Raw genomic sequence first — 18,277 nt, forward strand, 5'->3', positions numbered from 1 at the left:
TCTTCTCGTGGCTTTGCTCCCCGGGAAGCCTGTCAGTGACAAAACGCTGGCTTTTCACAGGACCTGGGCTTGCTTGTGTCTGTCAGTTGGAAAGCTGCCCCCCAAGCAAAGAAAACCGTGCTCCACAGCCCCTCACGTTGCTCATTTTCTGTTTTACAGGCACTAGCCACATTACGTGTGTGATGCTGCTTGGTGAAGATACAAGTGCAGAAAATGTCACCTCAGGAGCTTGCTGCGCTGCTCTGCAAAGAAGGGGACCACCATCTCGCCCAGCAGGAGTTACCAATAGCCACTGCTTTCTACATGGCTGCCTTCAGCTGCAGTGCCCCCACAGCAGTACAGAAAGTGAACGCCTTAGACAAAGGGCTCAGAGAGAAAGTGACAGCCACCCTGGAGATGTGGTGCAAAGGCAAGAATCAGATTCCCAAGATCCAGAGCAAGAACTTGGCCGTTGTCTCCCTCAGTGTGGGAATAGCTGCCATCTTTCTCTCCACCCTAAGTCCCAACAATGTGGTATCCTCAGTATATAAACTGGAGACCCTGCTCAGGCAAGGATGCTCAGAGGAGGTGGTGAGTAAATGCAATACCCTGCTCAAGGCTAACCCAAAGTATTCCATGGAACTGCTGCTGCTGAGGGCATTGGCATGGGTACTGTCAGGGACACAAGTTAGGAAGGGAGTTGCAGACTATATCCAAGCCTTTGTGATGCATCGGGCTGAGGCAGTGGCCTATGTGTGTACTAGGCAAAGGGAACACCTGCCACAGGTCGTCCAGGCCTTCTGTAATTATCTCTCAACATATCAGAAAGCAAGCCCAGACTGCCGTTCCTTGGATCAATGGCTGGGCAACTGCTTTGACTTCCTGTCTGCAGTGGCACCGGATGATATCTCGGTTTGCAGCGTGCAGGCAGCTTACCTCTTTAAGAAAAGTAAATTTGAGGAGTGTGCGGCAGTTTGTAGCAAGGCCCTCAAGGGCTTCTCCGCTGATAATAATCTCAGAGATGAGAAAGCTTTGGGTCTGCTCTTGGAACGGGCTGCTGCATATTTCTTCTTAGGTGGACGGATGCAGGAAATGATGCAGGATTTAGCAGAAGCCTTTGCAGCAACCCCTGCCCAGGCAATGGAACACTTTGAAGAGCTTTTCTCACCACGTGACATTGAGAGGATAGAAGAACAGGCTAGAACTGTCCTGGAGGTGAAGTTTGCAGCATACAGGGAGGCTGTGCGTACTCGGACTGAACTCAGAGGCAATGATGGTACTGAACTGCTCCCTTCTGTCATCCAGACAGTCCAGTTCCTCCTTCAGATCTCCCCGGGGTCCAAACGTGAGCTCAGTGTTCGGCTAGCAGACTGCCATCTCCTGCATGGACACATCAGAACTGCCCAGGATATCTGTCACCACCTCTTGGCAGCAGAGCAGAAAACTTACTACAATACTCTCTTAGCATTGCGAGGATTCTGCTCCCTCCATGCTCATGACCATCAGCAAGCCCTGCAGGACTTTCAAAAGGTCATTGAGCATGATTCCCCACATCCTAGCAGCTGTATTAAAGCCTTATGTGGGCGTGGACTTATCCGGATTTCTGGTGGCAGCCATTACTTGACAGCCCTGGATTATATCACAGCTTGCCAGTTAAAGCTGGAAGAAACCATCTTCACAATCAAGTCCTATGTGCCGTGGAACCAAAGAGGACTGCTGCTAAAAGTTCTCCAAGAAGAAGGACAGAAGATGCTCCAGAAGAAGAGGTACCCAGGAGGCAGTTCAGTCTGTGGGCAGAAAAAGAAACAGGGCTGTGCAGATTCCTAACAGAAAGAGAGTGGCTTGAATAGCAGAGAGGGTGCTTGCTTCAGATAACTGAGAATAGGATATAGACCCTTTTGAAGTTCCTAATTAACATAACAGGTTGAAATAAAACTGAATAGTTGTGGTTATTCCAGCAAAATACTGTTTTGCTGGTATGTCAGAATGTGATAGGATCCATGTAGCCAGATCAGCTCAATCTTTCTATGGAAGTTAAACCATGACATACCAATTGGGCAAAGCTAGGAGCGCACAAAATGCTAGAGGGAATATGACAGAGATTTCTCCTCTACAGGAGTAGATACACTCATAATAAAACAGATTCGTTGGTGCTAGCTGGCTCCTTTCACTCTCAGCTCTGAACTGAAGGATTTGGTGGGCCATGAAGTACCAAGCGCCTAGAAAGTGTCCTTCCAAGAAAGAGCTGAGGGGCTACTGTGGACATACTTGGTGCTGGCAATCCAAATTCTTTTTTCAGTGCTAACTGTATTAATGTCATATTTAAGGCTGGGAGATTTGAGACAGGAACACCAAACTATTCCAGCTAAATCTATTAAAACCTGAGTTGGAAGGTAGGACAAGGTGTAACGGAGGGACTCTGAGGTTTTAATACTTAAAATCATCTTTCTAAAGGTCAGAAAAGATTGCTTATCTTCACTGCTTCTGGAAGAAGCAGCTACCTATTAACACAGTTCTTCCAAGTCCATGCAAATTCTAACACACAGCTCTTCATTAGAGCTTTTTTTTTCTTTTTCTTTTTCTTTTTTTTTTTTCCCCACTCTCTCTGTTACTTTTTCCTCTTCCCATTGTGGTATCAGCTGCAACCGCAGATATGAATCATTATTTGTTAACCTTTCTTTAGAGCCACAACTGCTTAAGAACATGTTTTTATAAAGAGGGATTATAATTATGGCATTAAGTGGCAGAGATATCTATGGTGCTGGGTATGGTAAAATGTATCATCCATTTTGGTATTGGACTGATAACCTGCTTCTTAGCTTCTAGGTGAGACAAAGAGGCTCTGTTACGCTCATTAGCATTTTTTCCTTGAAGGTGGTCTTTCCCTTTTTCTTTATTTTTTTTTCCTCCAGAGATGCCCCTGGGGTTTACCGTCTGGCTTCTCTCTTGGAGGAGCTGGATGCTTCTGATGGAGCATCACGGATCCTTTGTGCTGATGCCCTGTACCAGATGGGCTGTGTAGAAGAAGCTCACAAGCTCCTCTTACTGGCACTCTCCAGAAATCCACAGAGGTCTCCCATCCTGGCTAGACTCGCACTTCTGCAGTTGAAGAAAGGTTTCTTGTATGATGGCAACCAGGTAAGGAGCACCTGGCTAGCAGAGAGAACGAGAGAGTGATCAGTGGTAGTATGGTGAAGAGGGTTAACAACCCTTTTGGTTGATACAGAAGATGCATGGTAGAACTTAAGAGGGACCACTTTAGAGACATAGGCTTGCCAAAGGGTGTTCCAGGGGCTTTCAGTTTCTCAGCACAGTGCTCTCCATGTCTCCTGCTCCTCAGTGTACATGACAACTGTAAGGCTCTGGGTACAAGCTGCACTGTGAGGCCACCTCATCACATGGTGCAAAGTTGGAACCCATCCCATCACACAACCTGTGATGGGTTTTCCAGTGAGGCTGCACCTACCTCAACCTGTGTTTCAAGTAATTTCTCAGGAATGGTGGTAAACTGGTAAATTCAGGCCTCATAAGTAGGACTTTCTGTCTGTAGCACAAGCCACACAAGGACTCCTAGCTACATACAGCCCATTCATCATATGCTATTTAATGGCACTTTTCATCAGAGACTTTAACTAGGCAGAACATGACTGAGCATCCTGCCCCTGGTGACAATATTGATGGGGTTGGTAATTTTCCCCTAGAGAAAAGAAGGCAGAACTACTACCTAACTGATTATCCTAATGAAGCATTGTAGGGGGGCGGGGCAGGGAAAGAAACAAAACCAGAAGCTCAAATATCGGTCTGCAGTTTTCTTTCTTTAGTGGCTAATGACTTGTGCTTGAAACCATGAAAAAGATTCCAAAACGTTGATTCTCCTACCAAGGATTACAAAGCTGAATTACCAGGTTCTGCCATCAGAGGGAACTATTGCATTTTTTAAAATCCCACATAAATTCTACAAGCCATAAAGAGAAAGGTTTTATTGTCACTACTCCCTATGAAAAATAAAAGTTTTGTATAATTTGTTGCCTTTGGGAAGGCTATTAATGAATGACATGACTTTATTAGAGTTCATATGTTGCCCTTGGAAGTTGGATTCCTATCTGCAGCTTCCGCTACAAATTCTAGATGGAACATACGTGTCACCGAAAATTTCTCTTCAAAATGTTTTTGTCCCACCTGCCTGTCAGCACCCAGACACTTGTATCCATTAATAAAAATAGAGAAAGTAGTAAGTTCAATGGATGTGTCTGGTGCATTAAGACAACTTTGTTCTTGTCCTGGCTTCTCTGGCTCAGATTTGAATGTTGACTACCTGCTAAGCACATTTGCTTTACTGGAGGAAACACCTTTTGATTCTTTTCCTTAGGAAATGTAGTAAAAAAGTGCGTGGTGATTTTCACTCTAGTGAATGGAGGCAAAGATACCAAGATTCTTTTCCAGGAGGACAGTAGTTTGTGGATTTGAATCCATACTTTTCCCAGATTCCCAATAGCAATACTAAAAGAAAGGCACACCACTTCACTGATTTTCCATTAATTCACTGGTTTCAATTTTACAGTCAAAAGGGGTCACTGGAATCCTGTTCCACAGAAACTCTCTCTTTGGGCCAATCATTCTGTGGTTCAGCTGTATTTATAAAAACAGTTAACTGCCAGTCTGGAACAGATGCTGCCCAAAGTAAGCAAAGCAGCATTATATATTTCCCCAGAATGATTTCCACAGCTGCAGTGGTGGTGAGAAAAGATAAGAAGTAGTGTTTTCTCCAACATTTACACTAGGGTCAGCTGAAGAGTTAAATAAAAGAGATTCATGGTCCTTGGCTGGACCGTGGCTGGCTGAAGCCCCAGTGAAACATGGGGAAGCACTGGGTAAGAGCATACTTGTCTCACCAGACAGTAACATTTCCAGCTTTAACATGACTTCATTTATTTTTTCACGCCAATATTTCTTTTCTGCCTTTTTCTCACATTGTTAAGCTGCTAAAGAAAGTGATCAGAATTGGAGATACCTCCTGCCTCCTGCCAATCATGGATATTTTCAAAGATGAAGATCGGAAGTTGATGCAAACTCACTGCCATTTCAGAGCGCTGACCATTTTGAAGAACAAACAGGAGGATGCTGACATCAAAGAGGCCATTGCCTACCTTTCCTTTGCCATCATTGCTTCAGGTAAGGTTATCAAGATACTGATAGAGATTTACTTCTATGGGAAATCAGATCAGTGGGTAGGCAAGCATGTCCAACTGAGTCTCATCTGTCATTTCCCCAATGAGAAGATTGAAACGGTAGACTCACGAAGCCAGGTGAAGAGCAGGATAAAATTTATTTAAAGTAGCAACTCATCTGGATCATGAAATAGTGCAATTAAACAGTGACTGCAGTTCTTACTATCCTGTAAATAGCTCGTGAACTCCTTAAAATGGGTTGCAAGGGTTCAGTTCAGTTCTACAGGGACATCGGCCCCTTTTCTTCACCTGTCCAGAAGACCCAGCATGTGATTTCGTCCTGTTGTTTAGCACATGAAATCCTCCTGGAGCACAGCTGAGGATTATTTCAAATTCAATTGTTCACATGCTAAAAGTTAAGTTCAGGCATAAACCACTCTTACTGGGTCATATCAACACAAAGAACCCACAAATCCTTCATAACTTGGAAAAGATCTTTAACATCCTGAACCCATCTATTTCCAGCTGCTGGTTTGAAATTTCCAATCTAATCATTTCCCTGTTTTTCCTGCTCCAGAAATGTAATGTGTAGAGTGTACAGGAAACACAATGTTTGTCTTCTTTACACTTTACAGTCTTTTGTTGTGGTAGACCTGCTACCAAACATCAGACTGCGATTACTGTTGCTGTAGGTTGCTTCTGAGTAATTGGTCTGGACAAATTGATCTGTAACCATGATTTTTTTCATACGTATGGTCACAGATTTTCTCACAAGTACAGCTGTGCTGTTGAACAAACTACATATTTTAATGTTAGCAGTGCTATCTTCTCAGAGCCATTATATCATTTTCCTTTTTATGTGCCACGCTTTCCTTTTTTACTGTTGTTTAAAAAAAGACCCTTTTAGGATAAGCGGTGTAATGCTGTTCTTCCATTGGTAAAGGAAAAGCGGAATGGCAGGGGGATTCTTCTGTACTTAATGTAGGGAGGCTGTTTTATAACAGCAATAGATACATGCTCAAAATACAGGGAAAAGTCTGAAGGACATCCTACAGAATTACTTTTCCTTCTATAAAACTTGATTTTTCAGTAAGTAACTCTGCACACAGGTGACTGAGGTAAGCCTGAAGCCTGGTAATGTCAAGAGAAGCCAGGGCTTTTTGATCCTGTTGTCCAACTGCTAGGTTGGACGACTATATTTTTGGAAATGTTTCCCCAGAAAATTAAACTTGATCTAGAAAGAGATGAGAGCTTCTTTGAAAATACAATAGAATTGTTTCTTAAAGAGATCAAAGCCAAACTTGTGATAAATGAGAGGGGAATTTGGTCCCTATGAGCAGTTAGTCTTCTAAAGAGTGTGAATGAGGGGACTTTCACAAAATCATCTAGATGAAGGAAATCCCCCCTTCAGAAGAAAGAAGAAGCCTTTATCCTATTTGTTCTGTGTAACTTTTAGAGGAGATGCTAGCTGGTAAGTAATTTGGAAAAGCTACCGAAACAAAGCCAGCTTCAGCCCATTTTAGACAAGCAGTGTAGAAGTAGAAGGCTCCCGTTTCAGCCTTACTTTGTTACATTAGTTAGTACCCTGAAAACCTTCCTACCAGTGAAATTTATTTGGTACCTTCTCTTTCATCAGAATGAACATGCTGTAAACACAGTCATTGTAACAATCAACCTGCCTTCTTGTTCCAATAGACCAATGAATGTGTAGTTCCAGTACAAAAGAGTGAAAGCACCCACTTACATGCATCATTATCCTAGCTTTTCCTAAGGAGAGAGATCAGGCTAACATGGAAATGCTTCTGACACGTTCCAAGTAAAACCATGTTTGTATGGAAATCTGCCTTTCACTCTGAGCAAATGTTATGACAGTAGCATTGAGAAGAAGAGAGATTGGTTTATGAAAATGGAAAAAAAACCTGTTAATTGCTTTGAGATGGTTCCATTTCACAGCCCATGCATTCCAGCTTATCAACTCCCCACCTGCTAGAACAGATGCTTGTTAAGAAATAGATATTGTCTTTATGGGAGCCAACTGATAAAGCTCCAGAGCGATAATAACCTTACAGAAGTTTTGGAGCGTATCAGTAGGGAAAAAAAGCCTCATTACTGTAAAAGAATTGCTAGGAGCCTGTCTGCTGGCTCATCTCTGCAGGCAGCTGTGCAAGACGCTGCATTTGCTGACCTCCCTATGAAAAAATATTTACAGTGGCACTGATAATTTATCATCCAGTATTGGGATGCCACAGTTATTGATTGCAATCCTGGGCAAATTAAGATCCTTATCGAAATTGCCTTGAAAGGAAGGAGCATGTGGATGGCAGAAAGATATATGCTCTGCAACCATGGTTGGACCATGATTTTCATTGTCAACTATATGTGTTTATTTGGGCAGCACTTATTTGAAAGCAGAGAAAAAAGAATCTTAGTATCACAAATCCCAGTGCATATTAAGTGTGGCAGTAAATTAGTCAGTCTCATCTGGATTACTGTTTTATCCAAAGCAATGTGTACCTTCTGACTCCACTTTATTAAAACAGCCAAATGGCCTTATGCCTCCATCCTCACATATCTTCCTCTTAGAGCTTTCTTCTCTCATTTGTGCTCCTCGTATTCCATCATACTAAAATCTCCAAGGATTCATTGGATCCTAGTCCAGCTCACATCCTGAGATGATGGTCATGTCATTGGTAGGTTGCCTCAATTTGTTGCACATTAATGGTGTCTTTGGAGAAAGGTGTAATGGAGGGATAGATGTGGAGATATGAAGACATTCCCTTTTACAATAGCCTCAACTTCCTTTTGCTGCTTTCCAGAGCAGCATCACAATGCTGTCTTTTAAAGGTCCCCATGAAAACGCATGGAAGACCTTAGGGCAGAATAACAAAGGGCAAAGCTTTCCAGACCTCCTCAAAAATTGGTAGAAGTAGTTTCATGACAACTGGCAAACATGGAATTTCTCTATACTGTCAGCTGGCTGAGTCTAGGTATCCCAGAGAAGGTAGAAAAAAAGTTGCCTGCGTGGGAAAGTTAAGTGCTTAATAATTGCAGGCCACTCCTTTTGCTTCCTTTGGCTGTTCCTGAAGAGACCCACTCTTGCCGAGACCTTGAGGCAATCAGAAAAGCAGTCATGGATATTTGAGGAGAGACAGTGTTGATCGACATGTGTATTTGTTTTTATTAGAAACCAGGAAGCTTTTGAGCTAGTTGGGCAATGTGATTTTATGATTATCATTCTGTCACCTTTTCCACTCATTCAGTTTTTTATTACAATGTTCTTTTGGCATGTTTAACTAGACCAAAGACTCTTTGAAGTGGGGCCTGTGTTTTTGGTGTGCCTGGCACAGTGTGGTTCCTGTTCCTGTCTGGAAAGTTAGAGTTAAGTCACAGTAGGACAGTTACAGTTATAAATCAAATTGCAGCCATACAACTTCTCTCAGCAAAGCGCCCTTTCTTTCTGTAAATCACTGTTAGAATTAATTATTTTCTTTTTGTAAATATAAATATATATACATCTTTTTAGCTACTTCCAGAACTGGTTCTTCTGTTTATAACATGCAGAATCTTTCTTTTTTGAAAAAATTTATCTTAGTAGCAAAATACATGCCCTGAAAAGTTTTTTGCACATACTGCAGCCCAGACCTTTTTATAGGTCCAGGCTTGCCTGTTCCTTGGTGGCTTACAGAGCAAGTACACACTGGTTTCTGCTGTCAGCCATCCATAAGTGAGAAACATGGCTAGCTTTATGTCACAGAGAAAAAGACCAGGTTCATATTCATATTCACATTGGCCTGCTGGTTGTGTGAGAAAGCTTTTAGGCTGACATTGATATTAGGTTAGCATAACACCCAAACTGCTTTGTCTCTATGTCCCATTAATGTTTCTGTGGCTTGTGTCAAACACATTGAAATTATCCCAACCAGCCATGAAAGATGTGTTTCGCAAGTTCAATGATGACATACAAAGAAATTGAGTGGTTTTTCTGAGGTTAGATAGGAGTTTTGAAGCAAAGCTACACATTGAACTCCAGTCCTGAGCAGCAACACTGAACCACAACTCGCCATTTCCCTGCAGAATGACATTGACACGTACACCACAAGACCTAGAACAGCAGAGTAGCTTTGTCTTTGTAATAGACAGCAGAAAACACTTTCAAGACTTCACCAGTGAAAAGTCATTCTTTGACAGAATTCTGCTAGCCTCAGCAGGACACTTAACTGATTCAGTACTGTGTTTTGGAAACCAACCTGACATAGATTCTTTTTTTCCTTTCAACTCAGAACTGATCGTATGCGACAGGAATTTCACTGGCAAGAAAAATAAAGGAAACTACTACTTAAGTACTCTCATTGTACTTGATCAGGTATCCTCAGGCAAAGTAGAATTTTTCTATAGCTTCATATGGATATCCTTGGATATCTTCTCCAGCACCCTCCTTATTCTTCTTCCAGTCACATCTGTGGATTACAGTTCCTTACCCTAGCACATTTGCCTCCATCCAGCACACCCCTCTTATTCCACCCTTGCCGCAGCTCTGAATAAAGTGATACTTACTTTTCATTCCTGCAGTCACCGTAACACAACATGTAGGTCTACCACATCATTTTCACTTAGCCACTTTGAGGCCCTTTGGTGGGGCTTAGTGGTCTGCACACACTGGGATTTAATGCACCCTGTTTTAGAGCAGTAGGCTTGAGACTTTTCAAGTAAGCATGGCTGCATTTCTCTCCTCCAGGTGGTTATGCTGTAGATTGCCTTCTCATCAGGGCTCGATGTTATGGGCACCTTGGTCAGAAGAAAACTGCTATTTTTGATTATAATGCCATCCTAAAAGAGGACCCTAGGAATGTGCAAGCTCTGAGTGGACGAGGATTCATTTACCTTGCTCTGAAGCAGCAGAAGGTATTATCATTATATTGATTTGCTGGTGACTTTTCTGACAGTATTAAGCAATATTAGTGTAAGGTACCCCAGGCTTTGTCATGGACTCACTGAAATCAAAAGAGTTTCTCACAGAATTTGGTCAGTGAAGGCTCTTGTTTTGGCTGGGTGTATAAGTAGTCCACTTGACATTACTGATTTGCTTTCCCAAGTCTAGAGAGAGGAAGACTAAACCTTAATAATAGATCATATTCACTGTCACTGCTATGCATTGATTTGCAGTGCTGCAAACTCTCCACTATATTTGATCTCACATTTTCATGACATCATGATGTGTTAGATGAAATGTAGCAACAACAAGAAGAAAAAGAAAGAACAGTTTCAACATTTAGTGAGTCCCTCTCCATCAACTGTGAAAAGCTCATGTGTGCAATTAGTGTTACTTTGGAGACTGCACTATATCATTATCTGGAAATCATGTCAGATGTTTGCATGGTTTATCTGCTTCTAATATGGTCAATAGCCTTACACTTTACCTGCATATCACACCAATCCTACAGTGAATTGGAAATGGTGCATCTCCAATTGGGTGTGTGAATTTGTGTTGGTTTATCCTGGCTGAGTCAAATCCGGCTTGCACTTATTCACAGCATCTCTTTCTTGTTGCTGTAAGAGTTTTTTTCAATGATAATCTGAGGAGTTCAAAACACTTTGCAAATAGTCATTCAAACCTGTCTTTATGCTCTTATATCAGCTTTGCAAATGGAAAAGGACAGGGGAGAGCAAAGAGCTTCCAAAGGTGTGAAGTTGACCTGAGAACTGAAAGCACCTGAAAGAACAAATTATCAACACATAGTTATTGCTACCACTTCATTTTTTGGTCTTGTTTTTACATAGGAGGCAGTGCAAGATTTGATCTCAGCACTGAAGGTGGAGGCAGGAGTAGTGATCCCAGCAATCCTGTCTTTAAAGCATGAAGCCCAAGGGTTGATCACTCAATGGCTTCTTCAGCATGGCAGGACTGTGTTAACTGAGCTTATTGTTACTAAAGACCTTTCAAAAGAAGAAACCCTCAGGGATCTTCTCATGATTGCAAAAGCACTAATTAAAATTTGCAAGGATGCACAATATCACATCTTCTACACAGATGTTTTGATTGCAAATGGTAAGTTCCCATTCTTTTACATAGCTGATCGGACTAAGTGAATGAGCAGTAAATTAAAAAGAAGTGACTGTTAAATGGCAAGCATATTGTTGTATAGTACTTTTCAAGACAAGTTTGCAAATATTTTGGGAAAGGGTATGAAGTAATTAATACCCTTAGATGTGGACTGTGGGCAGGCTACCTAAATCCTGCTTTAGCAAGTTTTCTTGATGTCTCTTTCTCCACATGGAATGGGTTATATAGCTTGTACTGGTGTTAACCAACAGGAAGGTATGAAGAAGCCCTTGATCACCTTCAGGAAGCATTTGGCCACTCTCTTGCTGACGATTTAGCTAGTGCAAGACTAGCTGTGCTGCAGCTGAAGAAGAGGAACGTGCCAGTGGCAGCTCACTCATTCAGCATCCTAGCTAAGAAAGATGAAAGGGAGTTGGGGTTTCTCCTGAACTTCGTAGACGCTAAGCAACAGCAGCATCTCTCTCAGGTACAATCCTTTTTCCATGTCACATCTGTGGATTCAGTGGAGAAAGAAATGGGAAGCAAAATTATGCTGCAGAGATTTTCCCTGCCTTGTCTTGAACAGAAGTGTGTGGGAAGAACATTTATCAGATGAACAAGGAACAAATCAGCTTCTTCCTCCAGCCTTCACTTCAACCAGAATAGGGAGTTGAATCCAAACTTCTTTCATTGCAGTGGCCTTGCTTCAGTCTCTAATAATTCATCATTACCACTTCTTACCATTTGGGGGAATTTCTTGTTGGTCTCCCTAGCATGAGACCTGTTTAATCCCAATGCTAAAATACAGGGGATGTAAGGGGCAGCAGCTAGAGATTTAACAAGATCATTGCTAGTATTGTACTCTATATGAGTTATATGGTGCTCATAGCTGGCTTCTGGGGAGGGGAATTCATGTTTTGTTCATTTTCCTATTGAAATGAAACTGAAAGTTCTGATTCAGTCACATTAAATGCTTCAATCCTTTTTGCTTTTTTGTGTAACATTTAGAAATTTAAATATATTCACATTTTTATAAAACTATTAGCCTTTGAGGTTGGTATTGGTTTTCTTAGCTAAAACTGTTTGACACAAAAATGGCAGATTCTCTAGTCCACCCAAGTATGTATTTTTCAGTATTTTTTTCAAGTTTCTCCCCCAAAGTGCATCCAGCTTTGAGAAAGCATCTCCAATAATAAGACAGGACAAGGTCAGATTGATGGTGAGGAGTTTTAACATTCACTCAAGCATCTGCAATTCTGATTACCCAGTAGCTCCATGTTCTAAGAATCAGTTTGCTTCCTTTTATTCAATTTGTAGATTGTGTGCACCCTGGTGAGAAGCTATATTGTTATGCTTTCTCCCAGGTTATAAAACAAACAACATGCTGATATACTTAATGCATCTTGAGAGGAGCACTTTGTATGTATTTTAGCAAAACAGCAGGAGGATATAAGTAAACAAGTATTAATTTACTGGTCCCTAGATATACCCTATTACAGAGAAAAGAGCCCCCCTCTTCTGAATAATGTAAAAAGTTCAGTCTTACGGGGAGGAGTTTGAAGATTTTAAAGCCAGTTTGCAATCTTTCACTATATAAAGTTGATAAAGGTACAATCAGGAATGTGTCTATGGAGGCCCTAAGGAGGTATCTAAAAATGAAGATATGTTTTACATCTGAATTTCCCTTGCTGCCACATCACTCGTTCTGTATGGAAGTCTCTCAGCTAAGTCCATCCCTGCTGCTTTCCGAGAAAACACAGGAGGGGTATTCTTATGCTGTCAATAAGAAAAAAAAAGAGAAGAAAAAAAACCCAAACAAACTAATTTTTGTGCAGCTTAAACTGCACTGATGTATTAGGAACTCACTGGTGCCACAGATTAGTGAAACCTTTAAAATGGGAGAGGCACTTTATTTGTCTTTTTTTGGCAGCTGTGGAACAGGTCTGGAATAAAACCCCTTACTGGTGGCTTATTTATCATGAAAGATTTCTCTGCCACTTGAGAGAATAGGGGTGGCTGGACTGATTTCAAGACTGGAACTCAATACCAGTGTTGGAAGTAAAATAGAGTAATTTTTTTTTTTTTTTAATCTTTAATCCTGTGCTTTTATTCAACTGAGTAAACATTTGGACTCAATTCTCTAATCTTCAAAGATTTACTGAGTGTGATTACTTTTATTACTGATTAGCCCAGAACCACAACATCTTTTTTTATATGTATTTTGTGACAAGGGAATAAGTATGTACTTCGCTGGGATGGGGAAGGAATTGGTTAATTCACCTGCCTGGTGTCTCAAAGGATTTTCCAGTAGCACTTCCTTTTGCCTGCAAGGTTATTCCAGTTTGTGAGTGAGAGGAAGATCTCAGTAAAAGCGAAAAAGCTTACAGACAGAATTAGTGCCAAAAACCCCAATGATGGCCTTACTTACAACCATGTAGTTGCCTAATTACACTCTAAGGGAGGGTGTTCTGCTACCTCCATTTCACAAGTAAGCAGACTGAAGCAAAGAAGAGTTTAGTGGTTTATGCTCAGCCCTCAGTCTCAGCACTCCACGCACAGAGCATTACTGCCACATTGTTTTAGAGGGTTTGGAGATTACAGGGATTATAAAATGTGTCATCATTATCCTGGAGTCTGGTCTGAAAAGCTAAAAATAATTCTACGTAAGCTGAATAGGAAAAGGTGGAGGAAGGAGAGCTCCTTGATGTACTGATTTTTTTCATGCAAAACAAAGCAATAAAATTCTTCCATTATTTATAGTCTAAGGGGTCCCATGCTAAGAAATTTGTAAACAACTGTGAGAGCCACATGGGAATAGGAATCTGAAAGATTTATTAAACTGCAAAAGGTCAGAGGAAGGGAGTTTGCTTGCCGCTAGTGCAGTTTCAACCCTTCAGTTTCCTATGCCAAAGGTTAAATGCATGACTGATTGCTAGCTCCCAGCCCCTCAGAGCTGCACTTTCTGTTGGCTGCTGACATGCCATAGGATATCAGAGCTGACTCCTACAGAAGTGGTCTCAAAAGCTATATGGTCAGTGTTAGAATTAGGTCCTCAGCCCAAGGTAGAAGTTGCCATTCCACATGCCTTCATGTGGAATATGACCCCCAAATAGGGTCTGCAGGTAAAGAAGGAAAGACTTCTTCCAAACTGTTCTGAAAACATCCAACCCTCTTCCAAAGCTCAATGCTTATCAATCCATCTTCTGGTATTTACTGCTCAGAGACTAACCCTTGGCCATAATTCCATGTCCATTAAACTCCTCACTTATTTTCTTTCTAAGGAATTGAACCTTGGTCAATTTCAACATAAGATTAGTCACTAGGGACTGGAACCAGAAATGCAACAAAAATATGTGTATTTTCAGTCCTTTATCACACAGCGAGGTAACTAGGTGATAGAAAGGGACACAGAGACCTAATCCAGGAAGCAGTCCAATTACCAGTCACTTATGGTCTGCCAAGCCCTTTCCAGATGGCACCAGCATTATTTCAGTCTGGAAGCCATAAAATCTTTAGTGATAAGTTTGAAGATGGACTACAGTTCATCTGTGAATGGACTACATAGCCTGCTCTTGGCCTTCCAAAGTTACCTGCAACGAGGCTGATGGCAAAAAAGTGTTTCTCAAAAGCCACATGCAGAGAGCAACTGAACTCAGTTGTGCAATATCCTTCTGGGTTTTTACGCACTTCCTATATCTTCTTTCCGTAAGTCCTCTTTCATATTTATCTTTGTTCAGAAGATGATGTGCAAGTAAGCTACTAATTAATCCGGCTGTGTTATACACCAAAAATGGGTCCCAGCTCAATTCCTTTAAGTCAGGCAGAGCCAAAAGGGAACCCAGCTGCGTAATATCCATGTTTACTCTATTGGTGAAGATAAGAGAGAATCATTTATTCTCAGCTGCGCCTTTTTCCTCCAAGTACGGCAAGAAATCCAGAATCTTGTGGCTTGCTTACTTTGGGGACCGTCAGTGAAATGTGAAGAAACCAAAGCAATGGCTCAGTTAATAAGTGGCAATACCATACGTGGTGCAGTAAACCAGGATGATCCTTGTTAGCACACTAGCAGGTTCAGCATTAGATTCGTCATTCAAGGGAACAAGAAAAATTATATTTTTCTTCTGCCATTGAAATAACAAATGCACTTTAAAGGCTGAAAATTACAATTTAACTACACAAACGCAAGGTATTTTGAGGAACCACATTGTGCTCTTTAGAACAATGTGATCTAGAACTTTAGAATTTCTGGGGGAAAAAAAATCTTCTCTTGTCAGGATGCTCCTCACATGTAGATGCAATTCCATCTTGATGCCTTGTTAAAATCCTGCCACGGAGAAAACACTTGCATGGACTAGTTGCCTTAAAAACACTCGAAAGGACAAACTAAATTTGCTACTCTTAAATGTATACACAAACACACATCTGAAATATTTTTGGACAGGCTGCCTTACAATTTATGGCCAGAACTATTAAGGCCAATAATTGACACTATTTGAGGAGATGTCCTATCTCTATTTCTATGTGTGGAAGCTGAGAGACTCTCTAATAAATACGACAACATAAAAGATTTTACATTCCTTTGTAGCAAAATAACTGGGGTAGAATGGCTAAATTATTTCATGCCACTGGTCTCAGATGAGGTGCTCGGACTTGACCTGCAATATTGATCCATTTCATCCAGAACCTGTTTTCCTTAGTTCTGTTAAACAGCAATCAATTCCAGTCTAAGTCAACCAAAATAAAAAGGCAAGGCACACAAAGAGACTGAAAGACCTGAGGCGACTGTCAAGTGTGGCTACTGAGACAGTGGCTGGGCTAACTGAATTTTGGGGAGCCACAAGCATCCAAAGGCAATGTGTGATATCCCATGGAATGAGACTGACGAAAACATTTATCCTGTGCTTGAAGTCCCAGCTTGTTTGGCTCAGCCTTCTGTAGACCTAAGCTGCTGGTGGCAGTCTTGTTTATAACTTAAATATTCACTCTGCTGCAGCATGTTAAAAGCTTTGTTTATTACCAATAAAGGGAAATAATGAGAAATCCATTTGAGGCAAATCGTTCTAATGGAGTTTTCTTTATTGACCTTTATGAACCTAAAAATTATGTGGCTCTTTCTGCCTTCTCTATTTTCTTGTTGTTGTTTTCCCCTTCAGATAAGGGCAGATAGTTCACTTGTGCTTGAGATTAATGATTAGCAAAGCCATCAGTTGGCCGTTTTTTCCTATAGGTTGGGTAAACTTCAGTAGAGACCAACCTTCATTATTAGCACATGCAAATATTTGTGGGGCAGTACATGGGCCTAACTATCTATTGACCAGAAGATGCAGTTTCCATCTAGTCACCTGTTAGAGCAGACCATGACAGAAATTTGGTTTCATGAAGAGAACATTGTCTACTTTTAGAGTTTGGTCCATTCAGTTTTCAGTTCACATGTCATTCCTAACGAATGTATTCAACTTCAGAAGAAATGTTCTGAGAAAGTTTTGGCAAAACATGTAGAAACAAAGAAAAGTGGTTCAGAAACTCTTGAGATAACATCAAGTGCCCATTGAGCCGAGATTTTTATATCTGCATGCAAAAAATATGCCAATTATATGTTCTCCAACTAGATGCAATTTCAACATTTGAAAAAGTGTCCCAGATTTCTTAGTGTCTGTGTCTACCTGTGGCCAGTCCAGACTAGATATTTTACTCTTTTTTTTTTCACTTTTAATAACTAATATTAAGTAACTTTCTGTCCACAGGTAGCAGCCCAAGAAGGAAATGTGCTGATTAAAGAAAATCACTATGAGAAGGCTCTTGGTTATTACACCCTGGCTACCTTGACAAGCAAAGATAATCCAAGGTATCTCCGGCAGAGAGCTGCTTGCCTTACGCACCTGAAAAAATATGACAAAGCTTTAAAAGATATGGAGAAAGTGATCCAGAAGCATGGCTGTAACAGTCTTAAAACACGTGTTGAGGACCACTGCTCAAAAGGACACCTGCTATTGTCAATGTCTGAGGAAGAAGCAGCAGTTAAGCAGTATATTGAGGCACTGCAGTTAGACGAATCCATGGCATTGTGCAGCATCATGAATGGCCCTGGCAGTGAAATTTTAACCAAAACATTTCATAAGATTGCACAATATAATTTTGAAATGCAGCATTATGAAGAGGCCTGGAAAATTACAGACTACGGTCTTAAAATCGATAAAAATACTGAACTTAAAAAGCTGAAAACAAGACTTAAGCGAGAGGCATCAAGCTGTAGCATACATTAATTTATCTGTTTAGAGACTAGATTTTCCAGTGTCTGATTGTTTTCTAGTTTGTTTGTGAGGCTGCAAGAATAAGGGAAAGATGAGAAGCTCATGATAAATATGCAATGGATATGGCACTGAACATGGTACAGCAAGATTAGAAGTAGAAAGTTTCAGGTAGTGAAACAAAACTGACCAAGAGAGCTATGAGAAAAAGGCAAATTGCAGTATTCAGTATTCTTTAAAATTATTGTGGATGTATGTAAACTCCTCCTTGTGAAGAAAATGTGTTGTCTGGTTAAACTGAACTAATTCTAACACATGGGTTCCAATCACAGTGAAAGAAAACATTCAAATAGCTTGCATTTTATGAATAATAACCATGTATTTCCTTGCTGTTTATTTGATTAGCTTTAACACATACTGTTCAATTAAGTAGCCTTATTTTTATGGGCCAGTCAAAAACATCAGTCAAAAGTAACATTTGTAATGTGTTTGTAAAGGACCATATGTGTTACACCACTCAGATGACCCACTCCTGAATGGAAGGAACTGCCCTTGTCATAATCTAGTGGATTTGCAATGATCAGCACCAACATAGGGGAGTGGAGCAGTACAAATGCCAAGTAAACTGTTTTCCTGTCCCAGGGAACATAAATGATATGAAGGATGAGACTCAACAGAGATGAAACATCCAATCTAGTGGCTAATACCCTGTTGTCTGGGACACAGAGGCAGCTGTACTCCAGACTTCACCTTGGACTTCCAGATCCCTGTGTCTCAGTTTGCCAGTGCAGAGTCACGGAGATGATCTCTCAGTAGGGGTGTCTACAAGAGCCCACTAAATA

The 18,277-nt window shown here is 41.0% G+C and overlaps 1 protein-coding gene across 1 annotated transcript; it reads left to right on the forward strand.

Moving 5' to 3' along the window:
* Window positions 1-213: 213 nt before the first annotated feature.
* TTC34 (tetratricopeptide repeat domain 34) lies at window positions 214-17,450 on the forward strand. Its single transcript, XM_009582189.1, is given in 7 exon segments — window positions 214-1,819; window positions 2,894-3,117; window positions 4,959-5,151; window positions 9,883-10,049; window positions 10,926-11,197; window positions 11,464-11,674; window positions 16,932-17,450. Coding segments are annotated over 7 exon segments (3,192 nt in total).
* The last annotated feature ends 827 nt before the right edge of the window (window positions 17,451-18,277 follow it).

Source organism: Fulmarus glacialis, unplaced genomic scaffold (genome assembly GCF_000690835.1).
Source record: "Fulmarus glacialis isolate BGI_N327 unplaced genomic scaffold, ASM69083v1 scaffold6720, whole genome shotgun sequence".
Classification (NCBI taxonomy): domain Eukaryota; kingdom Metazoa; phylum Chordata; class Aves; order Procellariiformes; family Procellariidae; genus Fulmarus; species Fulmarus glacialis.